This window comes from Portunus trituberculatus, chromosome 43 (genome assembly GCF_017591435.1).
Source record: "Portunus trituberculatus isolate SZX2019 chromosome 43, ASM1759143v1, whole genome shotgun sequence".
Lineage (NCBI taxonomy): Eukaryota > Metazoa > Arthropoda > Malacostraca > Decapoda > Portunidae > Portunus > Portunus trituberculatus.
In genome coordinates this window covers 13,138,340-13,156,910 of record NC_059297.1, presented here as the reverse complement: position 1 = coordinate 13,156,910, position 18,571 = coordinate 13,138,340, and the positions used below count along the sequence as shown (strand labels likewise).

The 18,571-nt window shown below is 40.7% G+C and overlaps 1 protein-coding gene, 1 long non-coding RNA gene and 1 other non-coding gene across 3 annotated transcripts in view; 1 reads left to right on the top strand and 2 right to left on the bottom strand.

Annotated features, from left to right (window-relative positions):
* Positions 1 to 18,571, bottom strand: part of LOC123518060 — a 75,305-nt gene that overhangs the window by 45,865 nt on the left and 10,869 nt on the right. Inside the window, exon 2 of the long non-coding RNA XR_006678658.1 lies at positions 14,422 to 14,558. This is a non-coding gene — a long non-coding RNA (uncharacterized LOC123518060). The remainder of the gene's footprint in view (positions 1 to 14,421; positions 14,559 to 18,571) is intronic.
* LOC123518058 (echinoderm microtubule-associated protein-like CG42247) overlaps positions 1 to 18,571 on the top strand; it is a 76,674-nt gene that overhangs the window by 47,359 nt on the left and 10,744 nt on the right. Inside the window, exons 10-17 of the mRNA XM_045278625.1 lie at positions 3,358 to 3,511; positions 6,481 to 6,630; positions 9,649 to 9,820; positions 10,431 to 10,526; positions 11,056 to 11,190; positions 12,626 to 12,760; positions 15,449 to 15,577; positions 18,208 to 18,336. Coding sequence (XP_045134560.1) covers positions 3,358 to 3,511; positions 6,481 to 6,630; positions 9,649 to 9,820; positions 10,431 to 10,526; positions 11,056 to 11,190; positions 12,626 to 12,760; positions 15,449 to 15,577; positions 18,208 to 18,336 — 1,100 coding nt within the window. The remainder of the gene's footprint in view (positions 1 to 3,357; positions 3,512 to 6,480; positions 6,631 to 9,648; positions 9,821 to 10,430; positions 10,527 to 11,055; positions 11,191 to 12,625; positions 12,761 to 15,448; positions 15,578 to 18,207; positions 18,337 to 18,571) is intronic.
* Trnas-aga lies at positions 14,771 to 14,852 on the bottom strand. Its single transcript has one exon. It is a non-coding gene; the product is annotated as a tRNA-Ser (tRNA).

Below are 18,571 nucleotides of genomic sequence, written 5' to 3'. Positions count from 1 at the left end.
TATATCATAATGTTCAATCTTTCTTTCGTTCCTTTGCATTCATAAATCAGTGAGGAGCTAATTATGTCGTTAATCCCTCAGCACACTCTTGAGCGTGAATCACTCTGGTGCTCAGTAATGTTTGCCTCGTGAATCACAGATATCTTGACACTGAACGCGTGAAATAACACAACACTATCCCTTTAAATCATTTTCTCGTAAACAAGAAAACGGAGAACACACACACACACGTATTCTTTTCTTCAATGAGTCGTTTTTTCTTCCTCTTGTTATTCCTCTTTCTCTTTATCCTATGCAATGTCCTCCTCCTTCTACTACTTATACTGCTTCAGTTTGTTTTTTCTTCCACTTCCTCATTATCATCTAACAATAAGTATCTTTATCTAACTTTCCACATGATAAAATCTCTGTTTTGTTTCCTTGTCTTTCTCAATCTACTCCTCCTTACGCTAATCATTGTTATATCCCTCCACCTCATCACTAAACCTTATCCTTACCTAACTTGCTGCCAGATAAAATCTCTGAGCCAGAGTGAATGGAAAAAGAGAGCGAGAACTGGCAGAAAGAGGAGGATAAAGCAGAATAGATGGAAATGCCGGATTATACGCACCATGATGTTAACAAAGATTTAATCAGTATGAAAGTTAGTTAGCCAGTTTTTGGAAGATGACGTAACTAATATAATATCAATGAGATACATAAAACAATAAGAAATATATCACAATACACACAAAGTTACCTTTCCTTCAATTCCTTCCTTACCTCCACTAACCCGTAATTCCCTTGAAAAACCCCACATTGTAAAGAAAACATACCTATAACAGCTACGGAAGCATTTACCCTTAGAGATAACAACAACATCCAGCAAATATACCTTCCTTCATTTCCTTCCTTACTTCCTCTACCCCGTGAAAGGCACACATTATAAAGAAAAAAAAAACGTGAATAAAAAAACATACGTACATCAACAACAGAAGCGTTTACCTTTGAATATAATAACAGCATCCAGCAAACACAGCGTCACTTTAACTCAACTCGCCTTGTACAGGGAGAAAATCACCGTAAAGACTATATCACTTAAAACCAGTTCACTTCTCGCTGTCATATTTTTTTTTTTTTTTTTTTGTAGCCCCTTCAGCCACTTCTCACTATTTACTCCACTACTTTTTCACCTTCCTCTCAAGTCGTAATCTATAGCGTCCATCAACACTCCATCAGTCAGTCCTCCATCAACGAGTTATTTTATTTTATTTTATTCTACTTTTTTTTTTTTTACTTCTGCACTATTACCTAACTTCATCCCTCTACCACTGGCTGGATTACCTCCCTCCTCCTCCTCCTCCTCCTCCTCCTCCTCCTCCTCCTCCTCCTCCTCTTCCTCCTCCTCCTCCTCTTCCTCCTCCTCCGTTTCTTGCTGCAGACTCTTCCATTTTATTTTTCTTTACTCCAGAATATAACGAGAGAGAGAGAGAGAGAGAGAGAGAGAGAGAGAGAGAGAGAGAGAGAGAGAGAGAGAGAGAGAGAGAGAGAGAGAGAGAGAGAGAGAGAGAGAGAGAGAGAGAGAGAGAGAGAGCACACCTTTATTTCTAACTCATAAATCCAGTGAAGATATAAAATTCCTAAACTCTACAACCCACGTAAGAAATGGAAGACCTTGATGAAGATGATGAAGATGAAAAGTGATTGAAAAATATGAAAATTTGAGGGTGACGTGTTAATTGGAGGCGAAGCGAATGAAGATACTAATCAGCATATAATTACCTGTGGAATAAAAAACGGCAGGTGAATGAGAGAGAGAGAGAGAGAGAGAGAGAGAGAGAGAGAGAGAGAGAGAGAGAGAGAGAGAGAGAGATGGATGATTGATTGAGCTTATTGCTCCGCTAAAACAAGGTCATACAGCACCGGAAGGAGTGGTAGATTTCTCTCTCTCTCTCTCTCTCTCTCTCTCTCTCTCTCTCTAGACAAGCACTTATTCATTTCCTTAAACTCATTTTCCTTCCATTCTTTTTCTTCCTTGTCTATTTTCCTCCTTTCAATCACTCCTTTACCTCTCCTCCCTCCCTCTCTCCTCCCTCATTCCCTCATTCCTTTCCCTCCGTCTGTTTTCCAACCTCACCCTTCTTTCTTTCCTCCTTTCTCTCATTCACTGTTACTGTAGTTATTCCCTTCCTGCTTCCTGCTTTCCTCCCCTCTTTGTTTCACGCTTACTCACTGGCTTAAACACTCACTCTCACTCTCACTTACTCACCCACTCACGCACGCTATTACCCACCAACCAATCTTGCTTGCTGTTTCACTAATTGACACTAATTCAGCACAAGTAGACAGAACGTGCACTTGTGAAAAAATATTTATACAAAAACCGTAATTTTCTTTCAGGTTTGTTGAGTGGATCTTGGAAAATACGAGTGTGAGGTTATACTTGTTCATTTTAACCTGGTGAATTTCCTCTTTCTCTTTCTCTTTCTATCTGTCTGTTTGTATGTCTGTCTCTCACTCTCTACACATATAGACACGTCGCTGCCTATCTAACCGGCCTCCCCACACACACACATACAAAGATTTCTGGCGCCATAAATTCACTGCACCTCCATCTTACCTCCTTCTAATGGCTGCCGCTGCCTCGTAAATATGGGACATTCTTACGGGACTAATTTCCTTGATAAGCCACGACACATCCAAGCCCGCATTACCCATACCTCTCCCATTACTCTCTCTCTCTCTCTCTCTCTCTCTCTCTCTCTCTCTCTGGTCTCATTTCACCTTCATACTTATTTCGTAATATTGCAATCTTTCTTTCTTCCTTCCTTTCCACTTTGTTTCCTCCTTCTTTTCCTCCTCCCACTTCTCCTCCTCCTCCTCCTCCTTCTCCTTCTCTTTTTTCTTTTTCTCGTGCCTCCTTTCTTTCTGACCATCTTTGTTTTTCATTCTCATTCTTTTCCTCCTTATTTAGTACTTCCTTATTATGTAACTTCCACTTATTCTTCCACCTCTTTCTATCACCATCTTTTATTTTCACCTTCCCTATATATTTGTTTATCCTCCTTCCCCTTTTTTGATGCACCATATTTTCTTTTTCTTTTATTTTTCCTCCTGTTGCCTCATCTCTGTTCCTCCTCGCCTCCCGTGTCTCCCTTTCCCGTCTCTTGCATTACCTTATGCCTACTTACACCTTTCTTTCACTTCATACATACTATTCCTTCTTCTCTCTCACTCAACTATCTATCTACGTAACCTTTTCTCCCTCTTCCCTTTATACAATTATATACCGTTTTCCCTCCTTGAACTACTAAATGCAACAAAAACATGAGCACTCTACTCCCCACTGACAGAATCATTCTCCCTTTTGTCCTGCAGAGGCCGTTGAGGAAAGTGACGAAATAGAAGAGGTGAGCGATGGAAGAGTAGCCATAGTCACCATCAAAGGGCAGAGGCGAACGCTATACGCCCCGAGGAATCCCGTTGCCTATGTTCCTGCGCCGCCTCGGGCAAGACTGACGCTCGACTGGGTGTATCCTTGCAATATCTAGGAGTTTGTGTGTGTGTGTGTGTGTGTGTGTGTGTGTGTGTGTGTGTGTGTGTGTGTGTGTGTGTGTGTGTGTGTGTGTGTGTGTGTGTGTGTGTGTGTGTGTGTGTGTGTGTGTGTGTGTGTGTGTGTGTTGGGGGAAAGGAACGGCTCTCTTTTGTAAATGCTTTCTTTAGTGACCTTTTTTTTTTCTGTCTGTATTCTCTTACTTTCTCTTTCCCGGTTTCTCTCTCTCTGCCTCTGTCTGTCTCTGTCTCTCTCTCTCTCTCTCTCTCTCTCTCTCTCTCTCTCTCTCTCTCTCTCTCTCTCTCTCAGACAAGCACTCACTCATTCAATTCCTTGAACTCTTATTCCTTCCTTTCCTTTCCTTCCCCCGTCTACTTTTTTCTTTTCACTTACTCCTTTTCTTTACTTTCATTTTTCGGCAAGGGATTCTATTGTTATATTTTTTGTCAGGAATATAAATATCTTCAGTGGGCCATCAGATCTACATTTGGCAGAGTCTGTGCAAAATCACCGGATTTCCATTTGCCATTATTTTCTTTTAATATGTTTAATCTTCCTCCTAAGTTTCAGTTCCCTAATCACTCACATCACCAGCGACCTGATTACTGAGTTTATTCAGTTCATGTACCACTCTACTCGAGAACCAATTCATTCTCTTCTCTCTTCATTTGTTTCTGTTTTAAGTTAATTTCATCTATCTTTAATCCCTAGCTCATTTCTTGTCTTGTCCTGCTTACTGAAACAGAGGGTTTTTGTTTATCATCCTTAACCTGTTTTTTTTATTTTTTTATTTATACCATGTGGGCTTTTCACGGGAATTTATGGACTAAAGGGGATACTTTTTAGGGTACCTCCTATCTCAAAGCCCACCCGCTAGGAAACCATTGCCCCGAGTGAGGAAGCCCAACCTACACTCGGACCGTGGACAGGATTCGAACCCGTGCGCTTGGAGACCCCTCGGATCCCAAAGCACGCATGGTTCCACTGTAAAGACTTGAAGACCTCCAGATGCCCTCTCTATCCATGGCTCTAATTGGAGGGTGTCTTTACTACCATTGCGTGGAGTGTGAGTTGTTTTTTAATGAATTATCGTCTTAGAAGTGTTAGTTGTGATTTAATGCAAGAAACTCCACGCGCAAAGATTCTTCCACGAACATTATATTTAAAATTAATTTCCAGCAGGACAATTTCCCACGATCTTATCAAATTTAATCTATCTAATTCATCATGGAGTCCTTGACAGAAACTACACGCTCCTCAGGGAATGCAAGTGTCTGGAGGTTATGTGGTTACGTTCGAGAATGTCTGTAGGCGTCGGTGGGTATCTGTAAAAGGCTGCGTGTGTTAGAGTGCCCTAAAATGTTGACAGAACTGTGAAATGTCCAGTTACATGACAGATGAGGTCAGTAAATATGTCTTTGAGGTATGCCAAGAGTGTCTGGCTTAATAGAACGTCTAGTCACGTCACGTTTCTGTGTTTATTCTAACGTTCCTAATCGCCCTTGTCCTCCAATACGTGCAAGGTTAAGTTGAGCGTGTGTGCAGCGAGCTTGTGTGTGTCGACAATACGCAGAGAGTGCCTACGATCAGGAGACAGTGTGTGTGTGTGTGTGTGTGTGTGTGTGTGTGTGTGTGTGTGTGTGTGTGTGTGTGTGTGTGTGTGTGTGTGTGTGTGTGTGATTTATGGATGGAAGTGGAAATCGGTAGACATGCTTACCTTATATAAAGATCATTCAGGAATATAGGCGTAACTTTGAAATCCGTGACAATGAGGAGTGTTGAGTGAACGTGTACAGTAACATAATGGAACAGTGTAATAGCCTTGACCTTGGACACTAACAAACGCCACCTAGAAGTTATGCAATAGTGAGCCTGAGGGGATGTTACAAGGTCACGCTAGAGGTCACATTAAGGCACTGTGATTTATGGCATTCCTGAGAGAGGCGACATATGAGAGTGTAACACGAATTTTCACTTCAAGACATACATAACTTCACTATTTTTTCTTTTTACCTTCATTTCTTGTTCTTTCTTTTCAAGTAGTTACCATTAACTTCTTCAGTACTGCGACACATTTTTACCTTGAAATTTTGGGTACGATTAGACCATTTTATTGACATTAGCATTAGCAAAGGCCTATGGAGATCAGAAGATTAATGGACACAGACTTCAATCACCCACATAAGTTTCTGAAGCTATATAAAATCACCAAATAGGAAGCAGAATGAATATGGAACGCGTCATGGTACAGAATGAGTTACATTTTCCGATTCCCTCGACTATCCTTCTTGGTTTTCCTTCTCTTTCTTCCTTTTCTTCGTTCTTTTTCATTTTAGGGATCATAACTTCCTGCCACATATAATGATTACATCTTTCACCTCTATGTCCCTTTCATCATCTCAATACATCACCATCTATACAGACCCTCTTCCTAATACTCAATACACCACTTCATAGCCCTCCCACTCCTCTCATCCTCACTTCTTGACACGTGTATGAATAAAATCTCTATTTCATATTCATTCTATCGTCCTTACTTTTTTTTTGCCATCTATCTAATCTTCTTCTTAATGAGGGTACTTAAATTCATGTGTTGGTCTCCTTAACCCTTATCTCTCAACCAATTTTCGTGTAAGTGTAGGAATAACATCTAGCTTGAATGCCTCACTCTCTAGTTAACCCTCTTCCCACACCACCACGTGCATCCCATCATGTTTACCTTGACTTATTTGCAAACTTCATCTCTCTAACCATCTAATTATCTAACAATCTCTTTAAACTTTTCCTTACGCCACATCACATTTATCATATACCTTATCTCTTGACAAATATCTTCACTCCATCTTTCTAACCCTCACATCTATATTATCTTTCCCTTTCTCCACTAGTACATTAATGACACACTTCCCACCCTTCAGTCATGCAGTGTTCCTTAGCTCCTCCTTCAGCTACGGGTACCGAGGTAGCGATACGAGGAAAAACCTGTGGGTGCTGCCGTCAGGAGAACTACTCTACTATGTGGCCGCTGTCGCTGTCATCTTGGACCGTGAGGACGATGTACAACGCCACTACACCGAACACACAGAAGACATCCAGTGGTAAGGGAAGAGAATGGTAGAACATGGCAGTGGGAAGTTAGTGGAATGCGGGACGCGGTGAAGACAAGCTGAGGTTGAAAGGAGATAATAGGAAGTTAGCAAATGAAGGATTAGATGGTGAATTTCTGGGAGGGTAGAAGGAATGAGTGAAGGAAAGTAGGATGAGAGAGAGAGAGAGAGAGAGAGAGAGAGAGAGAGAGAGAGAGAGAGAGAGAGAGAGAGAGAGAGAGAGAGAGAGAGAGAGGTTGACAAGATAAGAAGTATATAGGCAGATGGAATGTATTGGTTTTACGAAGGATGGAATGCAAAATACAACGCTGGAAGATAGAAGGATGGATCCGTTGTGTTGGCACGGAAACTGAAATGGAAAAGTGATATAAGAGTCAGTCAACATACAAGGTAATGGGACGAAAAAAAAATAGAGAGAGCAACATGTAAAGGTGTTGCTTTTTGAAGTCAAGAAAGAGAAGTGTGAAGGAAGGAACTTTTAACTCCTTCAGTACGTGTTTTGATACTAATTCAGGTTACTATTTGATGATTTTAAACAGCTTCAGCAACTTAAGAAGAGATCAGAATAGTGTAGACTGTAGCCACTAATCTTTTGACCTCCATAGACTCTTCCTAATGTTAATAAAATGTTTTAATCGTACACAAATTTCAAGGTAAATATGCTTCTCAGTACTGAAGGAGTTAAGGAATGAAGAAAATACATTCGTGCTGAAATAGTTTTAACAGCAAAGTCACTGGAAGGAAGGAGTGACTGAAGAAAAAGTGACACGCGCTGGTTCGTGACACGGGTAAGAAGTAAGGCTAATGAAGGCATATAAGAGGTATTTAGTGCTTCGGAGTGTGAAAATAGGTACGTGAATCTGAGACGACCTCTCTATTATGCAAAGTCACCGTTACCGAGATGCCGAGCTCCTACAGATGTTGGCTTATATGGAATACCACCTCTCTCTCTCTCTCTCTCTCTCTCTCTCTCTCTCTCTCTCTCTCTCTCTCTCTCTCTCTCTCTCTCTCTCTCTCTCTCTCTCTCTCTCTCTCTAGTCAACTGTAGCAGATATCCAGCCTTCATTCATTTTCATTTTCAACTTTTCGCTAACCTTAAAGCAAATATAAAAGGGAAATTATGCAAAGTCAAGAATGGAATACATATGAAGGGAAACACGTGAGGAGATAAAGAAAAGGGGAATATTAGTATACGTATTGGTGCCTAACAGTAAAAGACGTGATGTGTGTAGGGTTGGATGATGAGTGTAGTGTAAAGGGTAAGTGTGAGAAGTTCAGTACCTGGTGAAGGGGAGGATAAATGAAGCCAGGTGGGTATGAAGATGATATAGTGAGAAGCAACAGGAGGCGAGGGAGGGAAGGGAGAAGATGGGAAGATGAGGATGTGAGTGACAGGAAAGCAATCGCAGGGGATAAAAAAAAAAAAAACAGAGTAATCGAAGGAATAAAATCAAAATATGAAATATAGTATGTTTATCGTGTGTGTGTGTGTGTGTGTGTGTGTGTGTGTGTGTGTGTGTGTGTGTGTGTGTGTGTGTGTGTGTGTGTGTGTGTGTGTGTGTGTGTGTGTGTGTGTGTGTGTGTGTGTGTGTGTGTGTGTGTGTGTAAAAACTGTCAAGACTAATTCATTGCTGCCAAAATTTCACATTCCGAGCCTTCAGAAATATGACATATGAAAAGAATAGGAGTATTACAAAAAAAAGTAATAATAATGATAACACAGAATGAGCGAAAGGAGAGCGTGAGAGAATGAGTGATTGTAGACTTCCACGAAAACACTGCGATGGAAGACCACAGCCGCGATGGAACACGTCACCCCAAAACTACCATCAGGAAAAAGAAAGAATGTCACGCCATAGATATCTAATACTCCATGAACCCTTATTTTTTTTCCTCGTGATTTCATATTTCCATTGTCAGTGTCACGGTTGTCTGATACTACTCAATTTGGAGCTTCGTTGTCTTATATCCATTCAGAAAGTACTCATCACCTGGGTTCCTTTTATTCTTTTATCATTTGTGTCTATTTTCCTACGTATTCTTCCCTCTTCTTCCTTATCTTGTAGCCAGCTTTCTCAATAAAACTGCTAAACTGATACGTATTCATCTGAGAAAAAATACTGTTCTTTTATTCTTCTTTTCTTTTGTGCCCACTTTTCTTTGTATCCTTCCCTCTCCCTCCTTATCTTCTGGTCTGCTTTCTCAATAGTACTGCAAAACTGTTACATACTCATCTGAGATAAAGAGAGAAAGAAAAAAAAACTTATGGATGAGCACACAGAGAATCTAATACGTGTTTAAATAGTCACCGTGAAAAGCAACACACAACTCAAGGCTTTACTCTAAAACACTACTCTGCTACATCTTCATTACATTCAAAAGTCTCTGGGTGAAGTTACACAGGTATTTAAGGATGTTTTATTTTCTCCTTTTTTTTATTTAAAATTCTAGTGGCAAACTAACAAGATATCTACATTATAAGCAAGAGAAACAATCTTGAGATCCGAAGCAATTCATCTCTATGGCCTTTGAAAATAGTCGTGATGTGAGAGCAGAGCGTTTCAGAATAAGAATGTGTTCTCAAATAATTCTGCGCCTCACCTCCACTATTTCAAAAAGGCTTTACTTAAATTTACAGCAGTTTATTAAGGTATTTTTACGGTTTTAGAGGCAGATTGACAGAATTTCTTTATTATTAATTGAAGAAACACTTTTGAAAACCCAGCAAATCATCTTAGTGACTTTGGAGAAAGCACAGCGTTTCAGGATAAGAATATCAGCCTAGTAGCCATAAACACTTCTCTCCTTCACCTCCACTCTTTCAAAAGGCTTTACTTAAATCTACACCAGTTTACTAAGGTGTTTTTACTGTTCAAGAAGTACATTGACGAGATTTCTATATTATTAACTGGAGAAACAACCAAGAATATCCAGCTAGTCATCTTTCTGGCCTTGGAAAATAGTCGTGATGAGTGAGTAAGGCCCTTTATTTATCTCCCCTCCTCTCAGCATGGCTCTCCACCCAACGCGTGACCTAGTGGCGTCAGGACAGCGTGCCTCTCGCGGCCGTAGAGCCACCGCACATGTGAGGGTGTGGCACGCACGCTCCCTCACCACTCTGCACGTGCTGGGAAGGAAGGAGCTGGGGGCAGGCATCCTTGCTGTGGCCTTCTCCTGCAGGGTGAGTTTGTGGGATTGAAATGTTTGCTCTTATTAATTAATCCTCTTCCTTCTTCTTTTCTTCTCTTTCTCTTCTTGTGCCTCACTTCTAATCTCGTTTCTTTCCCCTCGTCTTTTCTTATTTTCTCACTCCTCTTTCTTTTTTCGTACATATCTTTAGCTTTCTTTGTCGTTCTCTTTCCTTCGTCTTTTTCTCCCCTTTGCTCAATTCGTCTTTCTCTCCTGCCTCTTTTCCTCACTCCCTTTGTTCTCTTTCCTTCTCCTCCCGCTCCTCTTTTTCTCTTGCCTCTCGTCAACTTTTCCTTTCGTCCTTTCTTTTCTTTTCTCTTTCGTCTTTTTCTTTTCTTCATACTTCCTTTTTTCCATCTTTTATATATCCGCCTCGTCTCGTTCATTATTTTCTTTTATAGTTGCTTTACTACACTTAGTCGTCTTCCATCTTTTCCTCTCGTTGTTTTCTCTATTTTATAGTGTCGTTATTTCCTTTCCTTTCTGCTGTTTTCCTTTCGCCTTTTTCAAAAACTCTCGGTCTCTTGTTATCCCTCTGCAGTTTTCCGCTTAATATTTCTCTTCAACCTGCTCACTCGCTAGTGGGTTTTTTTTTTCCTCAGAACAACGGGGACTTCCTGCTGGCGGTGGACGCGGACAAGGAACATCTGCTCTCCGTCTGGACTTGGAACAACGAGAAAGTGTTCGGCAAGGTGGCGGTGAGTCACTTACAGAGTCTTTATACAGGCACGAGAATTGACATGTACTGACACTTTCAAATTTCATTATTTTTAGCACCAGAAATGAACGTGAATCTTGACACTCTACCTCTGTGTAAACTATTTTTCTTTTCTAAATGTAAGACAGGTACTAATCTAAATGGAATTAACTTAAACCAAACTTAACTTATCTAGTCTAGTCAAATCTAATCTAACGTAACCTGTACCAGAAATGAACGTGAATCTTGATACTATAATTCTGTGTACACGATTTTTTTCTGAATGTAAGACAAGTACTAATCTAAATAAAACAAACTTAAACAAAACTTAAATGACCTGGTCTAGTCAAATCTAATCCAACGTAACCTGACCTAACGTAACCTTAATTGAGTAACCTTGCCTTCATTGTACGATATAACTAATAAATGTAAGCCAATCACTGCACAGGAAGTTTCATATCACGGTCTCTTCATTTGTACCTGTTTGTGAAGAAGGATGCCAATGTTCACTGATAACCATTCTCACACAGACCCATCAGGACCACGTGTACGGCGCCACCTTTCACCCCCTCGATAACAACCTCATCATCACCTATGGCAAGGGTCTCCTCTCTCTGTGGGCGCGGCGAAAGGATGGTATCTTCACGCGTTCAGACCTTGTGCAGGTGAGAACAGAGGGAGAAAGAGGGAGGGAGCTTGACTGACTGATGGATTTAAGGGATGAAGAAATGTAGGAAAGGGAAGCAAGAAAAAAAAGTATATAATAGAACAGAGAGGAGAAAGTGACTAACAAGAAAAGAATGAAAAAATTAGAATGCAGATAGAAACGAAGATAGGTTTATTGATTGATCGTTTCGGAGTTGCAGTAAACGTAGGAAGTAGATATAAAAGTCTTATTAGAAAGGAATGAAGAAATTACAACAGATATAAGGAAAAAGAAAGCGATTGAACATTTCAGAGGTGCAACAAATAAAAGACGTAATTATAAAAATGTTATTTTCAACAGGGGACATCAACCAATCCGCTCTGAATAGTGTTAGCTTTATATCCAAACGTTCTCACTCATATGAAGATGCGATACACACACACACACACACACACACACACACAGGAACCAAGCGAGAGGTCTTGGTAATAATTTCAAACATAATAATTCCCACTGGTTCATCACAGTGGATCAGACGAGAAGATGGTGGGAAGATAAAATATTGACAAGCTTTTTCTTCGTAAATTGCAATCCACAGATGAAAAATACCATGATTTAGATGAAGGAGCGATTGGCTGGCTTATTGGGTGGCTGGATGGGTTGGTGAACGTATATACTTTGTCTGTCTACCTGAAGGAACAGCTAATACAAAACATCAGACTAGCAAACAGCCGACCAGCGTGAAGTTTGTGTGATTATCGATCATCAATTTTCACACTCCATCATTGTATACACGAGGCAATCAGCTCCTCCACACTTTCTCTCTCTCTCTCTCTTTTGGGTTGTACAAAACAGTACATTTTACCCGCATCTAGTTCAGTTAGTCCTTTAGATTTTTTTTATTCCATTATTTAAATTTATACTTATCTTAAATTAAAGAAAGTAGACGATTAATGTGAGATGCAGGAGAATGATAGTAAAAAGTATAATACTTTTTATCATCTCTCTCATCCTATTTGCCATCCATTCACTTCTCTTCCTTATCTTTCTCCCTAATCCTCTATCATCCTCTCCTTTTCCTTCTCCCACTAATTCTTCCTATCCCTTACCTCTTCATCTTTCTTCACCTTCATTCATGGCAAACTCAAGAGAAGCAACGTGTCTACTGGTATCTGAACCTTTTTTGTGCTCCTTACTACCCTTACACTTTTTTCTTCCCTTTTATCTACTCCTTATGCACATTACTCTCATACACTTTTCCCTTTCTAGTCTTCATATTTTTTTTCTCAATTTCCATTTCTCTCTCTTAATACATACTGCTTTTATGATTACTATCCTTCGCTCATTTTCTCGCCACAGCCTCACACTTTTCACTCTTCTCTTCCTCGCCATATCCTCACTTTTACAGCCCACTAAACATTCACTAAACTTTCGTCTCTTTCCTGCCCCTTCAGGAAAGCTCAGGCCGGACAATCACGGCACTGGAGTTTACGCAGGACGGGGATCTGATCACCGGAGATCTTGAGGGTGTGATGACTGTGTGGAGCGTGGACGAGGACGGCGAATATTACGTAAAGAAGGAATTTCAGGCAAGTGTCCCATCACGTCTGCTTCTTTGTCGTCTCCCTATCGCTCTTGTTATTGTCAGTTTTTGTCAGCACTGTGTGATAACTGAGGAGGAAAGGTAAGCAGATTTTTTTTTGCCCTCTCTGTATTATATTTTTGATGCACAAAATTTAATAATCGAGTGCAAATGCAGCGTACAACTATTTTTCTATCACACATCTCTTTTTTTTCACTCGTCTTTTAAATCTTTCATTAATAATATGATACGTCTCTTTGTTATTGTTAGCTGAGTAAAGGTGCTGCCTCTTATTTCTCTTTCACTTGGACTACCAGTTGTATAAGACGCGATGCTGCGCTAGGTGGGATAGGTGTTGTGTCATGCATCTCTTCTTCGTCATTTCTTCTCTTAATACGCGAGAGAGAGACTCACATGCAGGCACAACCAGATTCAAGATACGAAGAAAATTTCAACCCAGTCATACAATTCTTCCTCTTTTTTTTTTAAGCAGAAGTAAGGACGACCAAAAGAGAAATGAAAATTCGATATGAAAAAAAATAGAAACCTTAACTATCTTCCCAAAAAGAAAAAGCATTAAAGAAGACACAGCCCAGGTTTTGAGGTGCTTTGAAGCTTCCCCCGTGTGTGTGTGTGTGTGTGTGTGTGTGTGTGTGTGTGTGTGTGTGTGTGTGTGTGTGTGTGTGTGTGTGTGTGTGTGTGTGTTTATGTAGCGATGCCAAATAAAGTTGGTCTGAAGGCACAGATCGCCGGTGAGAACCCTTGGGACCGTCTGGCGTCCTACATACAACAAAGGGTGTTCAGAAACTCTTAAGACTCTCAGAATAACTATTTTCAAATGTACCAATGTGTATACCTTTGGCTGAGAACCACTTCGCCAGACTCTTCCTTGTCAGAAGCATTCAAAATAAGACAATAAGACATATAAGATGGAAGGAAAGTGCGAGAACGTCATGCTAGTGTTCGTACATGTGTGTGTGTGTGTGTGTGTGTGTGTGTGTGTGTGTGTGTGTGTGTGTGTGTGTGTGTGTGTGTGTGTGTGTGTGTGTGTGTGTGTGTGTGTGTGTGTGTGTGTGTGTGTGTGTGTGTGTGTGTGTGCGTGTCCGTGTGTGTGTGTGTGTGTGTGTGAGTGTTTGTAGTGATGCCGGACAAGATGACTTGAGAGAATAATAAGGACACGGGAAAGCCCCGTAAGAGCATCTGAATCCCATTTTTATCACTCATGAAAAATCTGCGATAATTTTCTTTTACACCGACAACTTTTCAAGCTTAACGATGGAAATCCCATAAGACGCACAAATGCAGATGAAGATGAAAGTCAGCGAAAAATAACAATACCGACGTTAATACGAATTGCAAACCTACATAACAGGAATCATTGAATGCAAGAGAAGCAACGAGGAAGACACGTGCAATGGGAGAAGATGAGAACAACCATTACGACGAGAAGCTGCGTATGACTATTGAAGTGGTGCAACATAAATGGGGAAGCATGCTCATTAGACGCTAACACAAATAGATGGGGAAGAATAGCCACACAAATACCAACAGAAACAAAATAAAACCTTAAAACACTTGCACAGCACCAATGGCAAACAGACATCCGCCATTACCTGAAAACAACCACACACAGACCCCAAAACAAGTGATGGTGAAAGTAACACTTACGTTAAGGCGGATATGCAATGAAATGGTGTGCCATCTGGATACGAAGTACGTGGATCTGCGGGCATGGCGATTGCACAAACTCTTGTATATGTGGCTATCACCTCTAAGTGTCTTGTAGGTAGAATGTGTGCAGCAATCTGGACGAGGAGAGACACAGGAAATACTTGAACATCACATAAATAGAACAAGAGGCTTTTCTGGCAACAACTGAAATAGAGAAGTGAGCTAATACTACGAAGACATGAGGCAGTCAGAAAAATCATTAAAAAAAAAAAAATACTCACGCAGCACCACCAACAGGGAAAGAGAACAGAACGTAATAAAAAAAACTCGGTCTGCCTCGACTTCGCGCAGTGAGTAGGATTCGAACCTACGCGGGAAGATCCCATCTGATTTCTAGTCAGACGCCTTAACCACTCGGCCATCACTGCTACATACTCAACCTTTCAACTGCAATACTGAAATCTTCATTGAAAAGTAAACCATAGTACGAAATCCTTATAACAGAAAATTCCTCTTATCTTCTTCATACAACCTTTTAGTTAACTTTTCCATCTCTCTCTATTCATTGCGTCAGTTTCTAGTTCAAGGACTTTCATGTCACGCTTCAGCACGTCCTTCCATCTTATTCTCTGTCTACCCATACTCTTCCCCGTAACTTGTATGAACATTGGATTCTTCCCTGGTTTTTCCACATCTCTCCACTTCACATGTTCAAACCTTGCCTCTCTTGCCTTCTTGATACTCTTCCATCGCTTTGTCTGTGATGGGCAGACACACTTGCTTGACATCAAACATACCTAACCTCGCTTACGTGTCGCGTGTGATTCTTTAGAAAAATCACCTCCCTAACCTGCTTCTATTAGCTAATTTTCCTTTATGTTGTCTAATATGTGCAGGGAATTTTAGTGTTTATGAAGTTCAATTTCCCTCTTATTCCTTAAAATTCACTTTCTCTCTTTTCCCTGGTCTAACTATCCCTCTCTATGCCTCCTGCTTACTTACGCCCTTCCTGCTTCCCCATCAGGCCCACTCCAGCGCCATCAATGCTCTCAAGATGCTTAGCGAGGGCACGGTGTTGTCAGGAGGAGACAGGGACCGTAAGATCATTGCTTGGGACTGTGACGAAGACTTTGAGAAGATCACGGAGACGAGGGTAAGTGTAGCGAAGCAGTGTTTTGTGAATCTTCTTTAATATTTTTCCTGGATTAAATCGCATTTTGAATTGAATAGATCTCTCTCTCTCTCTCTCTCTCTCTCTCTCTCTCTCTCTCTCTCTCTCAAGAATCTTAATTTCTTTTTCGTGTAAAAATATTACTTGTGAAATACGAGCTTTCTTACTCTCTCTCTCTCTCTCTCTCTCTCTCTCTCTCTCTCTCTCTCTCTCTCTCTCTCTCTCTCTCTCTCTCTCTCTCTCACTAAATCTCATCTTTATTCTTTCATACATGTACCTTCTCTTGTAAACTTTTCCCTTCATTCCTAAGTAGTGGAGGCCTCTCAGTTCGTGTAGGCCTATGAGATTCCTCCCTCAGTGCAAGTTCCTTTCTGTCTTCACTTTGCCCATAAGAAAATAAACTCATCTTTTGTGCCTGTCTGTCTCTGTCTCTGTCTCTTCCTCTCTATCTGTCTATCTATGTATGTATGTAAATATCTATATCTACTCTCTCTCTCTCTCTCTCTCTCTCTCTCTCTCTCTCTCTCTCTCTCTCTCTCTCTCTCTCTCTCTCTCTCTCTCTCAATCAATCAATCTATCTATCTATCTAACAATATATCTATTTATCTATCATTCTCTCTATCTATCTACACGTCTCTTTTTCTATGATTTGATCCATCGTTGTACTCCTCTATAATCTCTATGACAGGTCCCTCATTTCAGTGCTGTTTTATGACGCTGGATAATATTCCCTCTGGCTACAAGGAATTTTGAGATGTTTTCATAGCTTTGATTAATGTAGCACTTTATTATACTTTCTTTGTTCTCATTGATAATAACTCAGTGGAATGAATGATCTCTCCCCCCCCCTTCTCTGTGTGTGTGTGTGTGTGTGTGTGTGTGTGTGTGTGTGTGTGTGTGTGTGTGTAATTAACGAAGGTCTGATCACGAACTGACCAGCAACCTCCACTGCCATCTCACACCTAATTATTACCGGTTATTGGGCAAGAATGTGACCTCATACACACACACACACACACACACACACACACACACACACACACACACACACACACACACACACACACACCATCCCCCCAAAGGTAATGAGAATGTTTTGTATGTGTGTGTGTGTGTGTGTGTGTGTGTGTGTGTGTGTGTGTGTGTGTGTGTGTGTGTGTGTGTGTGTGTGTGTGTGCCTTTCTCTCTCTCTCTCTCTCTCTCTCTCTCTCTCTCTCTCTCTCTCTCTCTCTCTCTCTCTCTCTCTCTCTCTCTCTCTCTAATCCATTATCACTTCTGAATCTGTAAATCTAAACGAGAATCTATCTATCTTAACGCCTGTCTGTCTGTCCGTCCGTCTGTCTGTCTGTCTGTTCAAGTCCTCATCCACTACCTCACTCATTATCATACAAGACCACACACAATGTCTTTAATTCCTACCTTTCTTAAGCGTGACCCACGAACTAATCACTTCCTCCTCCCTTATTTGGTACCGTGTATTGTATATATACCCGCATACACGCCCGCTAAACACACACTCCTATCCTAGTCATTTCGATACCCTATACTTGATTTACTTCCTCTGTTCATCCTTACTCGTCGGCCTCCTTCTCTATATCTTCTCAGCTGCTACAATGTTACAACACTACACACCTACTTACTGACACTGACCACCTGGTATAACTTAACATGGATCCTTGCTCACCAGATATGGCATTCTTGTAATCTGGTTGCGTCATGATGATGTTATTGTGATGTTGTATGTTTGGTTATTTGAGATTCTGTGTGTATGGTTTTGTATTTCACTTATTTCATTACGTGTTATGATTTTTATTTCATTTTACCGTTTTCTCTTTCTTGTTTTTCCGGCATTTTCTTTTTCTTATTTTTTTGTCATGTTTTACTACCATTTGTATTTATTTGACCATCCCAAAAACACTATCTATTTTCTAATCTGTGTGTCTGAATCTCTGTATGTGTCTCTTTCCATCTGTCACGAGTCACACTAATAGCTTCCACAATAAAAGAGCTGGAACCTGACTCTAAAAAAAAAAAAAAAAAAATCACAATAAACCTCACCTAACAGATGTATCTGCGAAATATTATGTAAGAACTTGTCTGGTGCGGCAAGACTTGAATGGCGAGGGATTCAGTTTCCATGTCATGTTTTATTTGATTTGCTTCCTGGCTACACGCTGTCTGCTACTTGTGTGTGTGTGTGTGTGTGTGTGTGTGTGTGAGAGAGAGAGAGAGAGAGAGAGAGAGAGAGAGAGAGAGAGAGAGAGAGAGAGAGAGAGAGAGAGAGAGAGAGAGAGAGAGAGAGAGAGAGAGAGAGAGAGAGTGTGTGTGTGTGTGTGTGTGTGTGTGTGTGTGTGTGTGTGTGTGTGTGTGTGTGTGTGTGTGTGTGTGTGTGTGTGTGTGTGTGTAGTTCCTTGTTCAACAAGAAAATTCTAAATATGAATGAGGCACCTCAAATACTGGAATAATACTCCTTCTTTACCCAATTTTTTTTCCCCTTTTCTCCTCTCACGTGCACTCCCATGCAATGTATCGGAACAGTATAACTAGTAAATGCAAGGAAGAAACCGCTTACATTCTTCATTATTTAATTTCTCCTCCTCCTCCACGAGCAGGTGCCGGAGCAGGCGGGAGGAGTGCGATCCATCTACCCGCAGCGGCCCGGACACAACGACGGGAACGTGTACGTCGGAACAACCAGGAACATGATTCTTGAGGGCTCCCTTCAGCGACGTTTTAACCAGGTACAGAAGTGGCAGGAACAGACGGTAAATGTAAGGGGTCTCTCTCTCTCTCTCTCTCTCTCTCTCTCTTGGATTTCAAGGAATTATGTAATCTGAATCTCCATAAAAAAAAAGGTTGTACTTACTGGCTCACCAAATACTGTTTTAGAGTCACATCAGAAAAAAATGCAAGAAAATTAATGAATCGAAATCTACACTATAGAAATTCGTTTATTCTTAAAATACAATAATGTAT